We start from the raw sequence: 23,522 nt of genomic DNA, 5'->3' as shown, positions 1-23,522 counted from the left end.
AGCAGACGCTCGATGGGCTGTCAAGGTTTAGGAGTCTGGTTTGTGTTTCAGCATCTGGTCGGCTCGGTTGCTGGCTAGCCTAGCATGCTAACTGCTGCATGTGAGTAGTTTAGCCAGCTAGTTTAACAATCTGAGTTTGATTTATTTTGTCGAGCGAAGTGAAGTAGTGAAACAGAGTACAGTTAGTCTAGAAGAAGGCGAGACGGTGTGTAGCTCTCTAGGAAAGACAGCCGTAGCCAGAGAGCAAACCACCGGGATTAGCATGAAAAGCTCCCGCAAAGCTGCCGCGGGTTGCTAGGCAACGGGACTCCCAGGGGGTTGCTAGGCAACGGGACTACTAGGGGGGGACTCCAGTAAGCTGGTTATTTTATTATGACATTAGGGTTAGGATAGGAGGATGGCTTAAACACACACACACACACACACACACACACACACACACACACACACACACACACTAATCTTTGTCCTGTCCTCTCTCTGTTGCAGGATCGTGCCACCATGTTGGTGCCTATCTTCACCCTGAAGCTGAACCATAAGATCAACCCTCGCATGGTGACCATGGGGAAGTTCGACGGTGTTCACCCCTGCCTCGCTGCTGCCACCCAGGCAGGGAAGGTACGACTGACACCCTGGTCCTCTAGTCCTCTGGTCCCCTGGTCCTCTAGTCCTCTGCTCCTCTAGTCCTCTAGTCCTCTGGTCCTCTAGTCCTTTTAGCTTCTATTTAGAACCTTCTGTGAAAAGGGGACACAGTCAAAACCATTTAGAACCATTTTAGAACCATTTAGAACCACTTTTCCTCCGAGTGTAGAAGCTATCTCGGCGAGGCAAGTTTATTTGTATAGCACATTTCATACAACAGGGGCAATTCAAAGTGCTTTACATACATTATAAAAAAAACAGCAACTCACTCTTGCAATGATTAGCTGATTAGTCTCAGCTAACCTTAGGGGCCATGCTGGAATATAGGGTGGGAGGAGATCTGATATGTATTTTGGTCCAAGACCATTTTGGGATTTGTATGCAATTAGGAGTACTTTGAATTCAACTCTCTGAGAGACTGGTAGCCAGTGTAGATATCTCAGGATTGGTGTAATGTGTTCAAAGTTCTTTGTTTTTGTTAGGACCCTAGCAGCGGCGTTTTGGATGAGCTGCAATTTACGAACAGCCCCGATAGGCCTGTTAGTAGACCATTACAATAATCAAGTCTACTCGAAACAAATAAAATGCATGGATGAGTTTTTCAAGGTCTTGTTTGGACATGAAGTCTCTCATTCTTGTTATGTTTTTCAGGTGATAGTAGGCTGATTTAGTTATCGAGTTTATGTGGCTGTTGAAGTTTAGATCGGAGTCTAGAATTCCACCAAGATTTCTGACCTGTTTTTTAGAAGAGAGAGAGAATCAAGTTTTGCCCTGACTTTTGATCTTTTGTCAGGTGCACCGAATACAATTATTTCGGTTTTGTGTCATCCAGGCGTTTATTTCTTCAATGCAATTACAGAGATTGTCGATGGGACTATAGTCGTTCGGTGAGAGGGTTATGTAGATTTGAGTGTCATCCGCATAGTTGTGGTAGGCAATTTTGTAATTTTTAATGATGTGTCCCAATGGAAGCATGTAGATATTGAATAGAAGGGGGCCAAGGATTGATCCTTTTAATTTGGTTGGACACAAAGTTGTATCTACTCTGGTCAGTGATAGGGGTGGGCATCGACGATCGATAATTGATCGATAATTGATCGATAAGGATCTTGGTCGATCACAAAATAAAACATTTGGTCGATCACAAAAAAATAAATAAATTTTGTTTTGTTTTTGTGATCGACCAAATGTTTTATTTTGTGATCGACCAAGATCCTTATCGATCAATTATCGATCGTCGATGCCCACCCCTAGTCAGTGATGTTGCCCCCCCCCCACAGGTGTTCATCCATAACCCCCACATGCGGGCCCAGAGGCAGGCAGCCCACCGTATGACGCAGAGCCCCCAGGACTCTGACATCTCTCTGCTGAACATCAACCAGGCCGTCACCTGCCTGGCCTCCGGGCCCCTGGCCCCCAACGCCTGGGGAGGAGACACCCTGCTGGTCGCCTCACACACCAACCTCCTGGCCTACGACATCCACCAGAACGCTGACGTGTTCTACAGAGAGGTGGTTATTATTATTATTATTATTATTATTATTATTATTATTATAGTATAACTATTATTTCATTATTTATTATTATTATCATCATTATGATGAGCCCTCCCTCCTGTCCTGTGGGTGGCGCTGTAGGTGACAGATGGGGCCAATGCCATGGTGCTGGGGCAGCTGGGGGACCTGGCGTCTCCTCTGGCCGTCATCGGGGGGAACTGTGCCTTACAGGGGTTCGACCACGAGGGCAACGACAAGTTCTGGACGGTAAGGACCGGGCCGGGCCGGACCCTAACCCTAGGGCCAGGAGACTAGTCCTGAATCTAGAGCTCACCATGGAAACTACTGTTCTCCTGATATCATTGTGAATACTGTGTGTGTGTGTGTGTGTGTGTTTAACCTCATGATAATGTAGATGTGTCTCCTGGTTGCCTAGGTGACTGGGGACAACGTTAGGTCTCTGGTACTCTGTGACTTCACTGGAGACGGCAAGAACGAGGTGAGTCCCCATCCCTCCCCTCCCCTCCCCTTCCATCCTCTCCTCTCCTCTCCCCTCCCCTCCCCTCCCCTCCCCTCCCACGTGCATTCCAATGAGCCCATCCTCCTAGTTGTACCTCCACCAGCCTCCCCTATTCATGACATACAGTATATGACATGCAGCGAATGTCCAAGATATGAATATGTGTACTGTGTGTGTGTGTGTGTGTGTGTGTGTGTGTGTGTGCAGCTGCTGGTGGGGTCAGATGACTATGACATCAGGGTGTTTAAGGAGGACGAGCTGGTGACTGAGATGGCTGAGACGGAGGTACGACATCACTTCCTGTTACAACCTCAGAGCTTCCTGTTACAACCTCACCGCTTCCTGCTGATGATGTTTAGAATATCTACCCCAGTATGAGATGATGATGATGATGTTTAGAATATCTACCCAGTATGAGATGATGATGTTTAGAATATCTACCCAGTATGAGGTGATGATGATGATGCACTTCTGTTTTGAATGAGTGACCTCTCTGTGACCTCTGACCTCTCTCTCCCTAGGCCATGACCTCTCTGTGACCTCTGTCTCCCTAGGCGGTGACCTCTCTGTGCCACATGCACGGCAGCAGGTTTGGCTATGCACTAGCCAACGGCACGGTGGGCGTCTACGACCGCAGCGCACGCTACTGGAGGATCAAGGTACTGCAGCCTGATCCTGACCCTAACACTGACCCTGATCCTAACCCTAACACTGACCCTGATCCTAACCCTAACACTGACCTTAACACCGACCCTGACCTCCGTCCCCTGTGGTAGATACTCTAGTGTAAACCACTCTGCTGCATTAGCTTTTCAGAGATGGGAGTTCAAGAAATAAAGATATGAGAAATAAAGTCTCGTACACCAAGATATGAGACAGAGTCTGAAGACGCAGCTTCAGTTCCCCTCTTATGCAGGTCATACATGGTTCAACCTATATGTCTACCAGTAGCGCCGGCATCTAATGATCGCAAGGTCGGCAGCTCACAGCGGTTTGAATCCCCGGCTGGCCACGTGTCAAAGTGTCCCTGAGCGAGGCACTGAACCCCAAATTGCTGCAGGGTTACCTTCTATGGCTCTGACCCCTGGCCTAAAGCATAAATACATCTGGTTGTACTGGTTGTACTCTGTGCAATGACAACGGTTGAATCCCAATGACAAAGGTTGAATCCCTTTCCTTTCCCTTCTCTGGTTTCTCTCGTTTCCGCTTGACATCCTTGCAAAAACCACTCAGCAGAGACGCCCTATTTATCTGTTCCCCTTCTCCTCTGACACGTCTCTCTCCTATCCCCTTCTCCTCTGACACATGTCTCTCTCCTATCCCCTTCCCGATATTGTATCTAGTAACTCAACAGAACTCAATCATCAGTGGTTTAAGTAGTGTATCTGTCAGACAGTAATACATAAGCCTCTCACACCATTCCCATCATACTATTCCTGTTGTAAAGCACTTTGATCTGCATTTCTTGTATGAAAGGTGCTAAATAAATAAAGCTTTACTTACTTACTTACTTACTTACTTACCATGTAGTCAGTCCACACTGTGTGAAATCAAGCCCACACATGAAAGCTCTTAACACTACGACCGCGGCGGATCGCGACCTTATTCAATCGTTTAACACCACACGGCTGTTCTAGTGTTAAAGCACGCCAGCGTATGTTCGTCTAAACAGTTCTGTCAAAATGTTTTTTCCATAACCCCTCCCAGTCTAAGAACCATGCCATAAGTATCCACGCCTTCGACCTGAACGCTGACGGGGTGGTGGAGCTCATCACCGGCTGGTCCAACGGCAAGGTGGGTCAGGGGAGGCTGGGGGAGGTAGAACACCAGGGGAGGCTGGGGGAGGTAGAACACCAGAGGAGGCTGGGGGTGGTAGAACACCAGAGGAGGCTGGGGGAGGTAGAACACCAGGGGAGGCTGGGGGAGGTAGAACACCAGGGGAGACTGGGGGATGTAGAACACCAGGAGAGGCTGGGGAAGGTAGAACACCAGGAGAGGCTGGGGGAGGTAGAACACCAGGGGAGGCTGGGGGAGGTAGAACACCAGGGGAGGCTGGGGGAGGTAGAACACCAGGGGAGGCTGGGGGAGGTAGAACACCAGGGGAGGCTGGGGGAGGTAGAACGGTATCAAACACAGAAGATAAGAGATGAGATGTCATCAAACATGTCATATCCTGTCTAACGTGTCATATCCTGTCATATCCTGTCTGTTGTCTCTCTTCCTGTGTCCTCCCCTCCTCTCCTGATCTGCCAGATCGACGCCCGCAGCGACAGGACCGGCGAGGTCATCTTCAAGGACAACTTCTCGTCCTCGGTGGCCGGGGTGGTGGAGGGGGACTACCGCCTGGGGGGGGGGGGACCCCAGCTGATCTGCACCTCCACTGACGGAGAAGGTAGGGGGGGGGGGGGGACTACCTGATCTGCACCTCCACTCAGGGAGAAGGTAGGGGGGGTGGGGACTACCTGATCTGCACCTCCACTGAGGGAGAAGGTAGGGGGCGGTGGAGGAAGGGGCAAAGCATTTGCTCACTATGGAGGTGAGAGCACCAGTCACTCATTTAGACACGTCACCTTACCCTTCTTCAGTACCGGGATGATGATAGAGGACTTGAAGCAGGAGGCTCGATGATGAGGCAGGGCTCTATGATGAGGCTCTATGATGAGGCTCTATGATGAGGCAGGAGGCTCTATGATGAGGCAGGGCTCTATGATGAGGCTCTATGATGAGGCAGGAGGCTCTATGATGAGGCAGGAGGCTCTATGATGAGGGAGGAGGGCTCTATGATGAGGCTCTATGATGAGGCAGGAGGCTCTATGATGAGGGAGGACTCTATGATGAGGCAGGACTCTATGATGAGGGAGGACTCTATGATGAGGCAGGAGACTCTATGATGAGGCAGGAGGACTCTATGATGAGGGAGGACTCTATGATGAGGGAGGACTCTATGATGAGGGAGGAGGCTCTATGATGAGGGAGGACTCTATGATGAGGCAGGGCTCTATGATGAGGGAGGAGGCTCTATGATGAGGCAGGAGACTCTATGATGAGGCAGGGCTCTATGATGAGGCAGGAGGGCTCTATGATGAGGCTCTATGATGAGGGAGGAGGCTCTATGATGAGGGAGGAGGGCTCTATGATGAGGCAGGGCTCTATGATGAGGCAGGAGGGCTCTATGATGAGGGAGGAGGCTCTATGATGAGGCAGGACTCTATGATGAGGCAGGGCTCTATGATGAGGGAGGAGGCTCTATGATGAGGCAGGGCTCTATGATGAGGCAGGACTCTATGATGAGGCAGGAGGCTCTATGATGAGGCAGGAGGCTCTATGATGAGGCAGGAGGCTCTATGATGAGGGAGACTCTATGATGAGGCAGGAGGCTCTATGATGAGGCAGGGCTCTATGATGAGGCAGGAGGGCTCTATGATGAGGCTCTATGATGAGGCAGGAGGCTCTATGATGAGGCAGGAGGCTCTATGATGAGGGAGGACTCTATGATGAGGGAGGACTCTATGATGAGGGAGGACTCTATGATGAGGCAGGAGGGCTCTATGATGAGGCAGGACTCTATGATGAGGCAGGAGGCTCTATGATGAGGCAGGAGGCTCTATGATGAGGGAGGAGGCTCTATGAATCTTTTTAAAAAACACGTTCTCTCACTAACAAGCTACCCTGTTACTAGCGTAGACACGTTGTGTGGGTGTTGTGTTGTCCAGTGGGTCTGTGTCTAACATCGTGCGTGCGTGTGTGTGTGTCCAGTGCGAGGCTACCTGCCGGCCAGTGCGGACCAGAGGGGGAGCCTGATGGAGGGGAGCGGAGAACAGGTGTGGCTGTCTGTTGCGTCTGTCTGTGTTTTCTGTTGCGTCTGTCAGTGTTTTCTGTCCGTCTGACTTTCTGTCTGTCAGACCTGTAAAGCGTCCTTGGGTTTGTGAAAGGCTAACCCTAACCCTAAAGGCTTCTATAGAACAACAAGATGTTCTTCTTATTAGGAGCTGCTCAGAGACCTGGCCCAGAGACGCCTGCAGCTGCTGATGGAGCTACGCAACTATGACCCCCCCGACACCACGGTACGCACGCACGCGCACACACTCACACTCACACTCACACTCACACTTGTGACGCATTCTAATGCTTTGGTCCTCATGTCGGGATCTGATGTAATGATCAGACTTTTCTTTCGAATAATGTGAATACATTTCCTCGTTGTTGAAAATCAGTGACACATCGCTAGTCAACTAACACAGCTTGTTTTGTGAGCCTGCTAACAATGTGAAGTGGTGTTATACGGTAGTTAACTACGGTAGCAGTGGGGACTACTCACGCAATCCATTGCGTTGCAGTATTTTGACTTGACTAGCGAGTTTGTGTTGTGATTCTCAACAACGTTGAAACGTAGTTCCGTGTTTCAAAAGAAAAGTCTGAACATTTGGATTGGTTGCCGACATGCGGACCAAATGATTTGCCTTTCACAAATGTAACACACAAATGTAGTGTTACATTTCATTTCATTTTGTGTGTGTGTGTGTGTGTGTGTGTTTGTCAGGGGGGGGTCTCTGAAGGGGTAATCCCAGCCAACACCCAGCTGCAGACGTCCCTGTGTGTGCGGGCGGCTACGGTGGCCCAGAAGGCTCACATAGAGCTCTGCATCTCCACACCCAATGGTAACAGTCTAGTGTGTGTGTGTGTGTGTGTGTGTGTGTGTCTGTGTGTGTGTGTGTGTGTGTGTGTGAGTGTGTATGCCTATGCCTGTGTGCGTGTGTGTGTGTGTGTGTGTATCTAACCCCTCCTCCCCTGGTAGACACCATCATCCGGGCAGTGCTGATCTTTGCGGAGGGCATCTTCGAGGGTGAGAGCCATGTGGTTCACCCCCCCGCCCAGAGCCTGACCCCCACCCTGCAGGTGCCCATCACCCCTCCCAGGGACATCCCCGTCGATCTCCACATCAAGGCCTTTGTAGGGGGCCGGAGCAGGTAGACATCTGTCTGTCTGTCTGTCTGTTTTTCAATCATGCTTTCGCCCACTACACTACATTTTGCCCACTGCACTGAAACGGCCCTTGTTAAAGTCCTTAATGACATTCGTGTAAACACAGACATTCTAATAAACCCCTAAAAAAAAGTAGCACGTTTAGCTGTGCTACTCATTCCATGAATGTATGATCCTTACAAGTTGTACCTCATTGTAAAGGTGACCAATCAGGCTTTCCAACGATATAAAATACAATACCAATTGGTATTATTAAAGGGGAGGAATAATCAACAAAAAAAGCGTTTCCGAACTTTTTTTGAGGGGTTTAGATAGACAAAAAACCTGGGTAAGACTTTCGGGCACTGCCCTGAACTGGTTTAGATCCTACCTACAGGACAGAAGCTACTATGTCTCCATTGGCAACTGTTAAAATGACATGTGGGGTTCCCCAAGGATCAAGCCTTGGCCCCCTCCTATTCAATCTCGACATGCTTCCATTGGGACACATCATAAAAAAGAATAAAATTGCCACAAAACTTCCTCCAACTAAACAAGGACAAAAGAGAGATAATTGTATTCGGTGCACCTGACAAAAGATCAAAAGTCAGTGCAAAACTTGATTCTCGCTCTCTTCAAACAAAAAAAATAACTGGTCAGGAATCACCAATCTAAACTTCAACAGCCACATAAACTCGATACTTAAATTAGCCTACTATCACCTGAAAAACATATCAAGAATGAGACGTTTCATGTCCAAACAAGACCTTTAAAAGCTCATCCATGCATTTGTTTCGAGTAGACTTGATTATTGTAATAGTCTACTGTTTAGTCTATGGAACTAGAGTCTAACACGTTGCAGCGATGCTGCGGGGTGTGGGTGCGGTCTCCAACAGAAAACACTACAAAGCCGAAACTAAAATGAAAGAATGTATTAAAGAATGTAGTTCCCCAAAGGGCACGCTGAACGATGCCAAAATAATAAACGACAGAAAGCCCTGACTACCTAACCACCCCAGCTCTAAGATACATAGGAAAAGGTTGGCATCCGTTCCTAACCTGATGTATATAACAGAAAGGCTTCTACGTGTTAAAGTGTAGACCCGTGGGTATCTTACCTATCCCCTCTGGGCCTGTGCGTAGAAACTTACAACAAAAACACTAATAATAATAATAATAATAATAATAATAATAATAATAATAATTAATTACATTTATATAGCGCTTTTCCGAGGCTCAAAGACGCTGACAATATAGGAGATACGAAAAACACAGAAACAACAAGCAACAGACAACATGGACACATGGAACACAGAGTCGGCGAACGGGGGGGGAGATGGTTAGGGGTAGGGGAGGCTGTATGCATATCAGGGGGGTGGGAGGGTTAGGGGAGATGGGTAGGGGTAGGGGAGGTTGTATGCGTGTCCAGGGGGGGGGGGGGGGGGGGGAGATGGCTAGGGGTAGGGGAGGCTGTAGGCATGGGAGAACAGGTAGGTTTTGAGGTGGGATTTAAAAGTGAGGAGTGAGGGTGAGTCTCTGAGTGGTTGAGGGAGAGAGTTCCAGAGGCGGGGTGCAGATCGTGAAAAGGCACGGTGACCGAAGCCTTTGAGTTTTGAGGGTGGGACGGTGAGGGGAACAATGGATGAGGATCGGAGGGTACGGGTAGGGCGGTGGGGGAGAAGGAGGTCAGTCAGGTAAGGGGGGGCCAGGCTATGGAGGGCTTTGTATGTGAGGATGAGGACTTTGAATTGGATACGTTCTTTGATGGGGAGCCAGTGGAGAGAGTGGAGGACAGGAGTGATGTGGTCACGGGAGCAGGTGTTTGAGAGGATGCGTGCAGCAGAGTTTTGGACCATCTGGAGTCTATGGAGGGAGCGGGAGGTGATGCCGGTGAGTAGGGAGTTGCAATAGTCAAGGCGGGAGATGAAGGCGTGGATGAGGGATTCAGCAGCGGGCGGGGAGAGGCAATGTCTAATTTTTGCAATGTTTCGGAGGTGGAAGTAGGATGTCTTGACAATAGAACTGACGTGGGGATCGAATGAGAGGGTGGGGTCCAGAATGAAGCCGAGGTTGCGAGCCAGGGGGGAGGGGGTGATGGTAGTGTCGTCAATGGTGAGTGTGATGGGTCCGGTTTTATTGAGGATGGATTTGGTGCCAATGAGGATGACTTCGGTCTTTTCACTGTTGAGTTTGAGGAAGTTGTGTGTGAGCTAGGTTTTTATTGCTGAGATGCAGTTTTCGATGTGACTGAGGGGTGGGTTCTGGGTGGAGTTTGTGGTGATGTAAATCTGGGTGTCATCGACGTAGCAGTGGAAGTCAAGGTTGAATTGGCGGATGATGTGACCGAGGGGGAGTGTGTAGCAGAGGAAGAGCAGGGGGCCGAGGACTGAGCCTTGTGGGACCCCCTGTGTGACAGAGGAGGAGGAGGAGGTGTGACCGGAGAGGGAGATGAACTGTTGTCTGTTGGTGAACCTATACCGAGTATAGGTTCAACTATGAGCCAAAACAGGACTTTCAAATAAACATCAAACACAACAAAAACAATGGCTCTCGAATAGAGGACAGGAGGACTTTTTTTTTTTTCAACAATATATTTATTGAGTTTTTTGAAAAAGATAAAACATATCTTGAAAATAAATAATTAGTAATAATGATATATGTATATACTGTACATACAAGCAGATAACTCACCAGAATTGCCATACACATGTAGGCCTATATATAGTACGTACATTGATGGAGAGGCAATCATATAACTGAGCTCATATATACACATACAAAATAAAAGGGAGAGAAAAAAATAAAATAAAGGTAATAATAAAAACATGAAAACTGTTTAAAAAAAAAAAAAAAATATATATATATATATATATATATAATAAAGAAAAGGGTACATTGCAACAGATACATTAATTATATCCAACTCCTACTCTACTCCTGGTCAATTCACACACCTGTTCAAATGGTTTATTGCAGAGTTTACATTTGTTCACGCCCAGGTTCGTCCATCCAGTGTGATAAGTCCTTGTCCTCCAGATATTTTATGAATGGGCCCCAAATACTTTGGAATCTTTCCTGCCTGTCTTTGAGTGTGTATGAAATTTTCTCTAATGGTAGACACCGAGACATCTCCCTAAACCATTGCACAATACTTGGTTTACCTGTGCTTTTCCACGTTAGTGCTATTGATCTTTTGGCCTGTAAAATACACATATCCATAAAGATCTGTTCACTGCATTTCATCCTGTGTCCCTCTGGATGAATGCCAAGAATAAACAGCTTAGGCTCAACAGTAATTTTAATTGACAGAATGTCCTGTATTATTATTCCAAGTTCTTCCCAGAATTCTTGAATTCTTGGACATTCCCATATACAATGAAAGAATGTACCCTTGTCCTCTCTACACCTGTTACATAAGTCTGGAATGTTGGGGTTAAATTTATTGAGTTTTTCTGGTGTTATATATACTCTCATTATCCAATTGTACTGTAGAAGCTTTAAACGAGTGTTAGCGGTCTGGGTTTGAGCTCTTTTGCATGCCTTGTTCCATTTTTCCACTGATATTTCCTCTTGAAGGTCACTCCTCCATGCTTTCAATTTGGGTTCTGAAGATTCTAGTGATCTAGCAATCAACAAATCATATACATCCGAAATAATTCCCTTTCCGAAAGGATTTTTAATTAAAACTTTCTCCAATGAGGATAGAGCGGGTATGGCCAGGGAGTGATTTTGATTAGAATAAATAAAGTTCCTGAGCTGTAAGTACTTAAAGATATGCTTGCGAGGGATAGAATGTTTGTTTACTAGAATTTCAAATGATTCCATATGCTCATCCTTTGAGTCGAATATGTCATTAATTTGTGTTATTCCTTTGTCAGCTCATAATTTAAAGCCCCCGTCTGCCCTACCTGGCACAAAGTAATTATTGCCCCAAATGGGACTATAGCGAGAGAGAACAGGTGTTTCCGACAAGTATTTTTGTACCTCGTACCATACAGAAATCATGTTTCTCAATATAGGGTTCGATGTTTTCCTTTTAAGGTTTTTCGGATTATCAGAGTATATATATGTCGGCAGTTGGAGCCCTATAGAGTTACACTCAATGTCTTTCCATGCTGGTGAAAGTAGTCCTTCTGTCGAGTAGTAAAACCTCATAGTTCTGATTTGAGTTGCCCAGTAATACCACAACATGTTTGGGCATTGTAGGCCACCTCTGTCATAAGGTAAATACAGAAGAGACAGGCGAAGTCTGGGGCGTCTATTTTTCCATATAAAGTTCGTGAATAATGTCCTTAGTCTAGGAAATAAGTTTGGGGGAGGCGGCAAGGGGATGTTTTGAAAGAGATATAATAGCTTTGGGAGAGTGTTCATTTTCAATATATTAATTCTGCCTATCTGGGAAATAGGAAGAGATGACCATCTATCAATTGATTCGCAAATAGAATTTACAACAGGGCTATAATTAGTCTGTACCACTTCTTCTAACCTGTGAGTAATTTGTATTCCTAAATATGTAAAGCTGTCAACTGACTTAAAGTGACCAATATAATTGGGTGGGCTCTCTCTCTCATTCGAATTAAGCAGTAATATGGCAGATTTATGGCTATTAACTTTGTACCCAGAAATATTGCCGAATCTTTTAATGAGGTCCATAAGAGCCGGGATCGATTCTCCCAGATTTTTAAGGAACAGGATTACGTCATCCGCATAGAGAGCTATGCGATGTTCAAGTTGACCTATAGGTATGCCTGATATTGATGTGTGATTTCGTATTGCAATTGCTAAGGGCTCAATTGCCATCGTAAATATGAGAGGGCTCAATGGACACCCCTGTCTGCATCCCCTGTTGATTTTAATTGGCATAGATATATTGTTGTTAGTAATTATTTCTGCATATGGTTCTTTATATAATAATTTCACCCATTTACAAAAGTTTTCTCCCAGCCCAAATCGTTCGAGAAGCTCAAACAGGTATGCCCATTCCACCCTGTCAAATGCTTTCTCAGCATCCAATGACAGGAAAGCTGTATCTGGTAACTCTCTTTGGGAATGTAAGATATTTAAAACCCTTCTTACGTTATGAAATCCCTGACGACCCACAATGAACCCATTTTGGTCTCCCTTTATGATATCTGGTAGAATAATCTCTAATCTTTTTGCTAGAATTTTGCAGAGTACTTTTAAATCTGAGTTGAGGAGGCTGATTGGCCTCATGTTTTCGCATTTATCATTTGATTTTCCAGGTTTAGGAAGGAGAGTAATCAAAGCCCCTCTCAAGGAGGGAGGGAGGATCCCTTCCCGAAATGATTCATTAAACATCTCAAGAAGAGGTTTCCTTAATTTAGATTCAAATTTCTTATACAAATCGATGGGTAGGCCGTCTGGTCCTGCCACCTTCCCAGATTTCATGCTCTTTATTGCCATAGTGATGTCTTCTAAGGATAAGTCGTCACCCAGTTCCATCCTTTCTTCCTCTGATATACTAGGGATATCAATATTATTTAGGAATAGCTTTTGGTCTGGTAATTCTGGAGCTCTTTCGGAACTATATAGTTTTCCATAATATTCTCTAAATGCCTCATTAATTTTAATAGGATCTATAATAGAGTCATCATTATGAGTCTTGAGGTTGGTAATAGCTCTTTCGGTTTGAAGTTGTTTTAAGCGCCATGCCAAGATTTTTTCTGATTTTTCCCCTTGGTCAAATATAGTTTGTTTAAGTTTTAAGAGATTATCTGTAGCTTTTGCAGTTGACATTTCATTATACTGTGTTCTCAACAATAACAATTCCTGGTGAGTTTTTGGATCGGGATTTTGATAATAATTTCTCTCCAAGACTTTGATTTTTGACTCTAACAATGTAAATTTTTGTTTAGCTCTTTTAGATTTAGAACTTGTAAAACTAATAATCTGGCCCCTAATGTAAGCTTTAAAAGCTTCCCATCTGGTGCTTGCAGAAGTCTCATCTGTGTTGATTATGAAAAATACATCAATTTGTACCTCAAGGAAAGAGATTAGATCTGGGTCCCGTAGCCAACTTTGCTGCAATCTCCATTTTGGTGGATCCTTTTTCAAGCCTGGGTCTACATAACACAAATTATTTGGGGCATGATCTGATATCAGAATACTGTCATAATTACATTCCTTGATTCTAGACACCAGGCCTGCAGAAATTAAGAAATAATCAATTCGGGAGTATGTTTTATGTGTACTGGAAAAACACGAATAGAATAATACCTCAGGGTTTCTGTCTCTCCATATATCTCTAAGATTTAATGTCTTGATAAACTGATGTATAATTCCTCTGCTTTTATTATGGGACTTATCAATATGTGTTAACCTATCTTTAGAGGGATCTAGTGTACAGTTGAAATCTCCTGCTATTATATATTGACCTTTGAGGGTTGATAGAGTGAAAAACAAATTACTGAAAAATTCAGGGTCATCATTATTTGGCGCATAAATGTTGACCAGGTTGAGAAGTTCTGTCAGAAGCATGCCTTGAATTATTAGGTATCTACCTGCCGTATCAGCAATTATCTTTGTGACATTAAGAGGAATAGATTTATGTACAAGAGTCATGACCCCTCTTGCTTGAGTGTTAAAGGGCGCTGAGAATACCTTACCCTGCCACCTCCTCCTAATCCCAATGTCTTTGTCTTTTGAAAGATGTGTTTCTTGAAGAAAAATTATTTGGGAATTAATACTTTTTAATCTCCCCATCACCTGCTTTACCTTTTTTATTTTTTGTAGCCCTCTGCAGTTCCAGGATGTGAACTTGATGTCTAATTTACCAGTCATAGATAGCAATACATTTGTAAATTCCTTGTATCATTGTGCAATAATGTAAAGAAGAAAAAAAAAGAGGTCAAAAGAGAAAAACGAAGAAAAACAAACAAACAAACTGGGTCTCTCAACAAACTAACCGAGACCCCCCCAATGCTCCAGAACTGAGCATTCCCCCCACCCACCTGTTCACTCCCGTAACGCTGAAAACTACTCCACACCGAGTGAGGAGTAGTGAGGCTGAACTGATTAATCTCCTTATAAAGAGTAACCTTCTCCCTCCACTAAATGTGAAATAAAAACCTAATTAACAAAGTTGGTATATTGGTCAACCACCACTAAATGTTAAGTATAGAAGCCCATTGTGAATTGTATATTAGAATAACTAAAGAATGTGGATCAGCAGTTGACACCCTGAAAATAACTGAGCCCAAACTGAGTTTGAGCGGCATGTTATGGGGTGTTGCTGTTATAGTACACACACACACACACACACACACACACACACACACACACACACACACACACACACACACACACACACACACACACACACATACATACACACACACCCACCCACATACACAGTGCTTAACATGCCCTATTGTGAAAGTTTCCTGGCCCCCTGGTTGAATTTAGTAACCAAAATAAAAAGTAGAAGAATACATTGGCATATAATGTATTATATAATTGACTATGTATTATGTAATTTATCATTTAGATTCACCACTTCAATAACGATATGTTGCCAATCTGATCTGAGGTTCGTTCGGGGCTGTTTTCTCTCCATTCTATCTCCGTTGTTCAGGAAACAGTGCTGCTCGAATAGTGCATTGTGGGATTATGAGTTTTAGTGTACTTTTTTTGTTACTTTCTGACCTACCGATCTACTCTAATATCCTCAAGGGAAACACATTGGCATATTAATCGCTTAAATAGACACAATTCAACTTGTTTCATGTAACTTGAAAAAACGAATAACTGTGAAATAACATTGTAAACCCGTATCATGGGTCTAGCGTAGCATTGAATCATTGTTGACGGTGAACTGTGTTCGAGTAGTGCATTTTGGGACATTGAGTCTTAACGTGTTAATTTCTGAGCTACTCTCAACTGAATGACCCCAATATTTTCTCCGAAAACATAATAGTATGTTAAATCACCTAGACACACACAGTTTAACTGGTTTGCAAATAAACATATAAGAAAAAAGAACAATATAAACCAGTGTTAGAGGTCTAACATGACGTTGCTCGTTATCAAAGCCAATAGTACTAGTGTCTCATATACTCATCCACTCCCGTTCTCTTCTTGGATTCGTTTGATGAAACTTTCCACTTCTGTCGGTGTGCCAAAAGTTTGTGTTTTGTCCTTGTGTGTCACCAGCAATCTAGCCGGGATCAACATGCCATGTTTTATCCCCATGCTACGTAATTTCTGTCTGGCCGAGTCGAATTCCTTCTGCTTCTTGTGTTCTCCTGTCGCTAGGTCGGGGTAGAAACGTACTGGTTTGTCCTTGTGTAGGATTTGTTTTTGGGCTCTGGCTGCTCTTAATACAGTCACCTTATCTCTGTCGTTCAGGAATTTCATGATCATCGTTCTCGGAGGCGCGTTGCGCTCCCGTCTCTGACCAATGCGATGAGCTCTCTCCAGTGTGAGTTTGGATCTTAGTGCTGCGAGCCCCAGTGTCTCCGGTATCCAACTCTCGAGAAAGGTGCAGGCGTCGTCTCCCTCCTCTCCCTCCCGCAGGCCAACGAGTCTCAGATTAGACCGCCTGGCTCTTGATTCTAGGTCTGTCACCTTGTCTTCCAGCTCTTGTTTCTTTCCCTCCAGAGAGCGGACCTTTGCCTGGAGGACATTCACCTCATCCTCCGTGTTGGAAATACGGACCTCTGCATGTGTAATTCGTTCCGTACATTCTCCCATATCTTTCCTCAGTCCATCAATTGCGACCAACATTTCTTCATGTCGGTTTGCAGACTCGGACCTCAATTCTCCGATAGCTTCCAGAATCCTGTCATATTTTCCCCCTTCTTCCTCGGCAGTTTCTGTGATCCCCGCGCAGCCCGCGTTAGCCTTAGCATCGTCCTTGTTTCTAGGAGAGCTGAAGTCCATAATTTTAGATTGTACTTGTGGGTTCTTTCGGGTACTCGGTTTCCCTTGTATAGACGACATCTTTTACGAGTGGTATGGCTGATTTCAATTGACTTTAGCTAGGTTTGTAACAGAATTTGTTTGAAGATTTTAGTGGAGGTGAGAAAACCAGTCTTCTCAGCACGCCGCCATTACCGGAAGTCAGGAGGACTTTTTAAACCAGGCGGACGAACGGCTGATTGGTCCGGAACAGGTGCGCAAATGATGATGGACATGACGACAGGCCAATGGTTGGACGGCCACCTGCATTGAATGAGTGAGAGGAGGAGACACAAAAGAAACACAACACAACAGTACATGGCCTATCTTAAGGGGCTGTTCGGAAGCTGCAGCTCATCCAAAACGCTGCTAGGGTCCTAACAAAAAGGTTTGAACACATTACACCAATCCTGAGATCCCGACACTGGCTACCTCGAGCTCAACACCAGCAAGACAAAAGAGCTGTGCTTTGGAAGCAGGGAGAAGGCAGACTGTCACCAACCTTCTCTCTTCCAACCCCTCAGCATCAACGGCCAGCTGGTTGAGCAGGTACAGTCCTTCAAGTACCTGGGGACAGATTGACATCTCTCTGTCCTTCTCCCAGCACATTGACTCAGTTTACAAAAAGGCCCAGCAGCGCCTCCACCTGCTGAGGAAGCTCAGGGCTTTTAACGTCAGCAAGGACATTTTAACCCTGGTTTACAGATCACTCATCGAATTCTTTCTCACTTTCAATAACACATCCTGGTACCTCCTGGTACATCCACATCCTGGTACATCCTGGTACCTCACCGTCCCTCACCGTCAAATACAAAACCAAACTCTCCCATATAGTCAATCAGGCAAGCAAAATCATCGGCTCACCTCAAACTCCCGTCTGAAATATACAACCGGTCATTAAATCAGGAAAGCCACACAAATCACACAGGACCCCTCTCACCCCCTCCACCAATCATTTCAGCTACTTCCATCAGGTCGCCGTTACAGAATTCCACTGGCCCGGAAAAACACATACAAAAAATCATTCATCCCAGCTGCAACCACCGCCCTGAACATTTTAAAATAGGAACCGCATTGTTTCTCTTTTTAAACCACAACATTTTAGCTTCTTAAACCATAACACTGTTTTTTATTATTATTTTTAAATGACTGGACTTTTTAAATAGGCACTACATTTGATAAACACTGCTATGTTTGTCTGTTTTTATTGTATGTATTAATGTATGTGACCTATGTGTGTTTTTAATGTGGAAAGTATTCTTGAGCTCCACTTCTGCCTGTCGAAGGAGAATTTCTGTCACTGTGTGACAGACAATTAAGCTATCTTGATTATTGAATCTACCAGCCTTCAGAGAATTGAATTCAAAGTACTCCTAATTGTATACAAATCACAAAATGGTCTTGGACCAAAATACTCATCAGATCTCCTCCCACCCTATGTTCCAGCAAGGCCCCTAAGGTCAGCTGAGACTAATCAGCTAATCATTGCAAGAGTGAAAACAGAACACAGTGCAGCAACTTTTAGTCACTCTGCTGCATGCTCCTGGAACAAACTCCCTGAAGACATCAAACAGGCCCAAACCCAAAAAATATTTAAATCTAAGCTAAAAACCTTCATGTTTTGCAACAGTTATGATTAAACACTAACACTTCCATCTATGTCTTTTTATTCATTTAAATTATTTTATTTTATATTTTATTATCTTATTACATGTTTATCTATCTATATATCTATATATGAATGAATGAATGCATGAATGAATGAATGAATGAATGGTCTTTATTGTCATTGATATAGTACAGGTACCAAACAACGAAATTTGGGAGGGGGGGCTCCCCTGGTGCTAGGAAAAAAAAACTAAAAACAAGAAGGGAAAAGAGCTGGTTTACATAAAATAAAGGCTATGTACACTATCCACTATACTATACTATACAAATAAAACACTGTGCTGTACTCTATGCTATGCTATACCTATTCTAACATTTCCTATTCTCTGAACCTTATGTACCCTAGGGTTGTCATATTGCACATAGTGTTATTGCACATTCATTTAAAGTGCCGCAGTTTGCAGGTTTGAAATGTACACAGTTGTGTTTCAGTATTACACTTGATTTCAATCTAGTAGCTGCCATCAATTTGTCTAGATTGTCCAGGGCCTAGAACCTAGGTCTTTGCTGTGTTCAGGGCCTGAATGGCCCTGGGGTAGAAGCTGAGCTTCAGTCTGTTTGTCCTTGCGAACATGGTCCTGAACCGCCTGTTCGAGGGCAGCCGAGCAAAGTGTTCGTACCCAGGGTGGGATGGGTCTCTGGAGATCTTGGAGGCCTTCCTATATAATTATATATATATATATATATATATATATATATTCTTATCATTTTCTTTTTACTTTTAATCTGTTTACTATTCTCCTCTTGATGTATTTATTATTATTTTTTAAATATATATTTAAAGCACTTTGAATTGCCTGTTGTATGAAATGTGCTATAGAAATAAACTCTCCTCCCTCTCTCCTCTCCTCTCTCCTCCTCCTCCAGTACCCAGTTCCATGTGTTTGAGATAACACGCCAGCTCCCTCGCTTCTCCATGTATGACCTCATGGTGGCCCCGCCCCCGGCCCCGCCCACTGGGAAGGTCACCTTCAACATCAACGACCGGCCACAGAGAGTAAGATCACCTCTCTATCTATCTATCTACCTATCTATCTATCTGTGTGTCTGTCTCTCTCTCTCTCTCTCTCTCTCTCTCTCTGTATCTCTCTTTATCACTCCATCTATCTATCTATATCACTCTACATCACCCCCTCCCTCCCCTCCCCTCCTCCCTCCCTCCCCCTCCCCCCTCCTGTCCTCTAGGTGGTGATGTGGCTGAACCAGAACTTCCTGCTCCCAGAGGCAGTGGACAGTCCAGAGGTCAGCTTCACATCTCTGCGTGGGGGCGGAGCTCTGTCCATCAGCATGACCCCTACTGGACAGGTACAGTCCTACAGTACTACACACTACACCCTGCACCCTACACCCTACACCCTGCACGACAGGTACAGTACTACAGCCTGCTGGACAGGTAAGTACTACACCCTGCACCCTACACCCTACACGACAGGTACAGTACTACAGCCTGCTGGACAGGTAAGTACTACACCCTGCACCCTACACCCTACACCCTGCACGACAGGTACAGTACTACAGCCTGCTGGACAGGTACAGTACTACACCCTGCTGGACAGGTACTACAGTACTACACCCTACACCAGGGGTGCCCAACCAGTTGATTGGTCGACCGCAGACTGAGTCCAACCAGTCGATCGGCAGCAGTGTAGGAAAAAATATAACTTAAAAAAACAAAACAAAAACACTTTATTTAAATGTGTATCAGGTGTCCCTGCCTGCGCTGCTCTCCTCATCCTGTCAGCTACTTCAACACATCAAAAACGAAACAAACTAAAAAACCTCTAGAGACGTAACAGTGTCATATAATATTGTTATCAAGTGTTTGTTGCGCAGAATTGCTTCAGGTTACACCTTAACTCTTCCTCTTGAGACATCTACTACCCCCTAGCACTGTGTCTCCTGACACCTGCTTCCCCCTATACTATGTCTCCTAAGAGTTCTACTTCCCCCCTTGTACTGATCTTTCTTTCTTCTTCTATCACAATGACTGCCAATGGCCCCTGGCCTGAGCTAGATTACTCTTCCTGCTACGACTAGGGGATTAATGATTCACTTGCTTTGTCAAATGTATTGATTGGAAGTCGCTTTGGAATAAGGCGTCTGCTAAATGCCAAAAATGTAAACGTAAAAGAGCCGTCATGTGACTGGTCCTTTACCGTCCAATCAGATCACCCTGAGCACGGATGACGTGGACCTGGCAGGGGACCTGGTCCAATCACTGGCCTCCTTCTTGGCCGTAGACGACCTGCAGGCTGAGGCTGACTTCCCTGAGTACTACAGGGAGCTACGCTGCACGCTGTCAGAGGTACACACACACACACACACACACACACACACACACACACACACACACACACACACTGAGTACTACAGGGAGCTACACTGCACGCTGTCAGAGGTACACACACACACACACATACCACACACACATACACACACACACACATACCACACACACACACACACACACACACACACACTGAGTACTACAGGGAGCTATGCTGCACGCTGACGGAGGTACACACACACACACACACACACACACACACACACTGAGTACTACAGGGAGCTATGCTGCACGCTGTCAGAGGTACACACACACACACACACACATACCACACACACATACCACACACACATACCACACACACACACACACACACTGAGTACTACAGGGAGCTATGCTGCATGCTGACGGAGGTACACAGGTACACAGGTACACACACACACACACACACACACACACACTGAGTAGTACAAGGAGCTATGCTCCACCCTGACGGAGGTACACAGGTACACAGGTACACACACACACACAGTTGTCTGTATGATAAGGTGTGTGTGTGTAGGTGGATGAGTACCATGCGGTGCACCAGAAGCTGACAGCAGCGATGGCCGACCACTCCAACGCCGTCAGGAACATGCTGGTGCAGGCGGAGGACGCACGGCTGATGGGAGACATGTGAGTTGTTTTTTATTTTCAGTTTTATACACAAGACAAACAAACTAACTAACTAACAAACAACAGGCAGCCATAACTTAATAATAACTTTATTTATAAAGCATGTCTCAACTAACTTTATTTATAAAGATGTCTCAACTAACTTTATTTATAAAGATGTCTCAACTAACTTTATTTATAACACACGCCACAACTAACTTCATTTATAACACATGCCACAACTAACTTTATTCATAAAGCATATCTCAACTAACTTTATTCATAAAGCACATTACAATTTTACATTTACATTCTAGACATTTAGCAGACGCCTGTATGCGAAGCAACTTACAACATTTAAAGTACATTTGTGTAAAGTAAGTCAATCAAGTACATCCGTTATCATAAGAAAGACAAATCTATGGTAGGACCAGGGGCCATTGGTAGTCACAATGCTCTACGAAGCATTTAAAAATTTATTTATTTACAGTAGAGAAACTGTACAGAGTGGTAGTGGGGATGAAGAGGTTCTGATGTTGTGTGTGTGTGTGTGTGTGTGTGTGCGCGTCCGTGCGTCTGCGTCTGTGTGTGTGTGTGTGCGTGCGTGCGTCTGTGCTTGCGTGCGTGTGTGTGTGTGTGTGTGTGTGTGTGTGTGTGTGTAGGAGGACTATGAAGAGGCGGTACATGGATCTGTATGACCTGAACAGAGACCTGATCAACGAGTACAAGATCCGCTCTAACAACCACCGAGCCCTGCTGGCCCGCCTGAAGGCTGTCAACCTGGCTATACAGAGGGCTGGGAGGCTGAGAGGTAGGGGGGGGTGGTCAACCTGGCTATACAGAGGGCTGGGAGGCTGAGAGGTAGGAGGGGGTGGTCAACCTGGCTATACAGAGGGCTGGGAGGCTGAGAGGTTGGAGGGGGGGTCAACCTGGCTATACAGAGGGCTGGGAGGCTGAGAGGTAGGAGGGGGTGGTCAACCTGGCTATACAGAGGGCTGGGAGGCTGAGAGGTAGGAGGGGGGTGGTCAACCTGGCTATACAGAGGGCTGGGAGGCTGAGAGGTAGGAGGGGGGGGGTCAACCTGGCTATACAGAGGGCTGGGAGGCTGAGAGGTTGGAGGGGGGGTCAACCTGGCTATACAGAGGGCTGGGAGGCTGAGAGGTAGGGGGGGGGGGGTCAACCTGGCTATACAGAGGGCTGGGAGGCTGAGAGGTTGGAGGGGGGGGTCAACCTGGCTATGCAGAGGGCTGGGAGGAGGCTGAGAGGTAGGGGGGGGGGTCAACCTGGCTATACAGAGGGCTGGGAGGCTGAGAGGTAGGAGGGGGTCAACCTGGCTATGCAGAGGGCTGGGAGGAGGCTGAGAGGTAGGGGGGGGGGTCAACATGGCTATACAGAGGGCTGGGAGGCTGAGAGGTAGGAAGGGGGGGTCTGAGAGGTGGGGGGTGGTGTTAGGGCTGGGTATCACCACTGATTTCCCAAAACGGTTCGATTCAGATTCACAAGATCCCGAATCAATTCGATTATTTAGTTACAATACCAATTTTATTTTTACTTGAATATGAAAGAGATTCTCAGAACTAAGCGTGTGCGTGCGTGTGTCTCTCTCTCTCTCAGTGGGGAAGCCTAAGAGTCAGGTGATCACGGCGTGCAGAGACGCCATCAAGAACAACAACGTCAACGCTCTCTTCAAGATCATGAGGGCCGGGACCTCCTCCTGCTGAACACAGCACCTCCTCCTACTGGACCCCCTGAACACAGGGGAGGAGGACCTGGGAGGGGAGGGAAGGAGAGCGGAGGAGGACCTGGGAGGGGTGGGAAGGAGAGGGGAGGAGAGGAGGACCTAGGAGGGGTGGGAAGGAGAGGGGAGGAGGACCTAGGAGGGGTGGGAAGGAGAGGGGAGGAGAGGGGAGGAGGACCTAGGAGGGGTGGGAAGGAGAGGGGAGGAGAGGAGGACCTAGGAGGGGAGGGAGGGAAGGAGAGGGGAGGAGGACCTAGGAGGGGAGGGAGGGAAGGAGAGGGGAGGAGGACCTAGGAGGGGAGGGAGGGAAGGAGAGGGGAGGAGGACCTAGGAGGGGAGGGAAGGAGAGGGGAGGAGAGGGGAGGAGGACCTAGGAGGGGTGGGAAGGAGAGGGGAGGAGGACCTAGGAGGGGTGGGAAGGAGAGGGGAGGAGAGGGGAGGAGGACCTAGGAGGGGTGGGAAGGAGAGGGGAGGAGAGGAGGACCTAGGAGGGGAGGGAGGGAAGGAGAGGGGAGGAGGACCTAGGAGGGGAGGGAGGGAAGGAGAGGGGAGGAGGACCTAGGAGGGGAGGGAAGGAGAGGGGAGGAGAGGAGGACCTAGGAGGGGAGGGAAGGAGGAGGACGACCTATGAGGGGA

At 46.1% G+C, this 23,522-nt stretch overlaps 1 protein-coding gene across 1 annotated transcript in view; it reads left to right on the top strand.

Annotated features, from left to right (window-relative positions):
• Positions 1 to 22,869, top strand: part of bbs2 (Bardet-Biedl syndrome 2) — a gene marked incomplete at its 3' end in the record, with an annotated part of 23,026 nt that extends 157 nt beyond the window's left edge. The window contains exons 2-19 of the mRNA XM_080538826.1: positions 490 to 618; positions 1,923 to 2,153; positions 2,280 to 2,405; positions 2,575 to 2,637; positions 2,866 to 2,943; positions 3,213 to 3,317; positions 4,366 to 4,452; positions 4,912 to 5,050; positions 6,415 to 6,479; positions 6,645 to 6,722; positions 7,199 to 7,316; positions 7,454 to 7,625; positions 19,075 to 19,204; positions 19,393 to 19,512; positions 20,375 to 20,512; positions 21,057 to 21,169; positions 21,811 to 21,959; positions 22,763 to 22,869. Of these exons, the coding sequence (XP_080394952.1) occupies positions 502 to 618; positions 1,923 to 2,153; positions 2,280 to 2,405; positions 2,575 to 2,637; positions 2,866 to 2,943; positions 3,213 to 3,317; positions 4,366 to 4,452; positions 4,912 to 5,050; positions 6,415 to 6,479; positions 6,645 to 6,722; positions 7,199 to 7,316; positions 7,454 to 7,625; positions 19,075 to 19,204; positions 19,393 to 19,512; positions 20,375 to 20,512; positions 21,057 to 21,169; positions 21,811 to 21,959; positions 22,763 to 22,869 (2,136 nt within the window). The 5' untranslated portion in view covers positions 490 to 501. The remainder of the gene's footprint in view (positions 1 to 489; positions 619 to 1,922; positions 2,154 to 2,279; positions 2,406 to 2,574; positions 2,638 to 2,865; positions 2,944 to 3,212; positions 3,318 to 4,365; positions 4,453 to 4,911; positions 5,051 to 6,414; positions 6,480 to 6,644; positions 6,723 to 7,198; positions 7,317 to 7,453; positions 7,626 to 19,074; positions 19,205 to 19,392; positions 19,513 to 20,374; positions 20,513 to 21,056; positions 21,170 to 21,810; positions 21,960 to 22,762) is intronic.
• Between the last annotated feature and the right edge of the window lie 653 nt (positions 22,870 to 23,522).

This window comes from Nansenia antarctica (genome assembly GCF_963989245.1).
Source record: "Nansenia antarctica genome assembly, chromosome: 9".
Lineage (NCBI taxonomy): Eukaryota > Metazoa > Chordata > Actinopteri > Argentiniformes > Microstomatidae > Nansenia > Nansenia antarctica.
The sequence above is the reverse complement of the archived record's forward strand: the minus strand, read 5'-3'. Positions and strand labels throughout refer to the sequence as shown.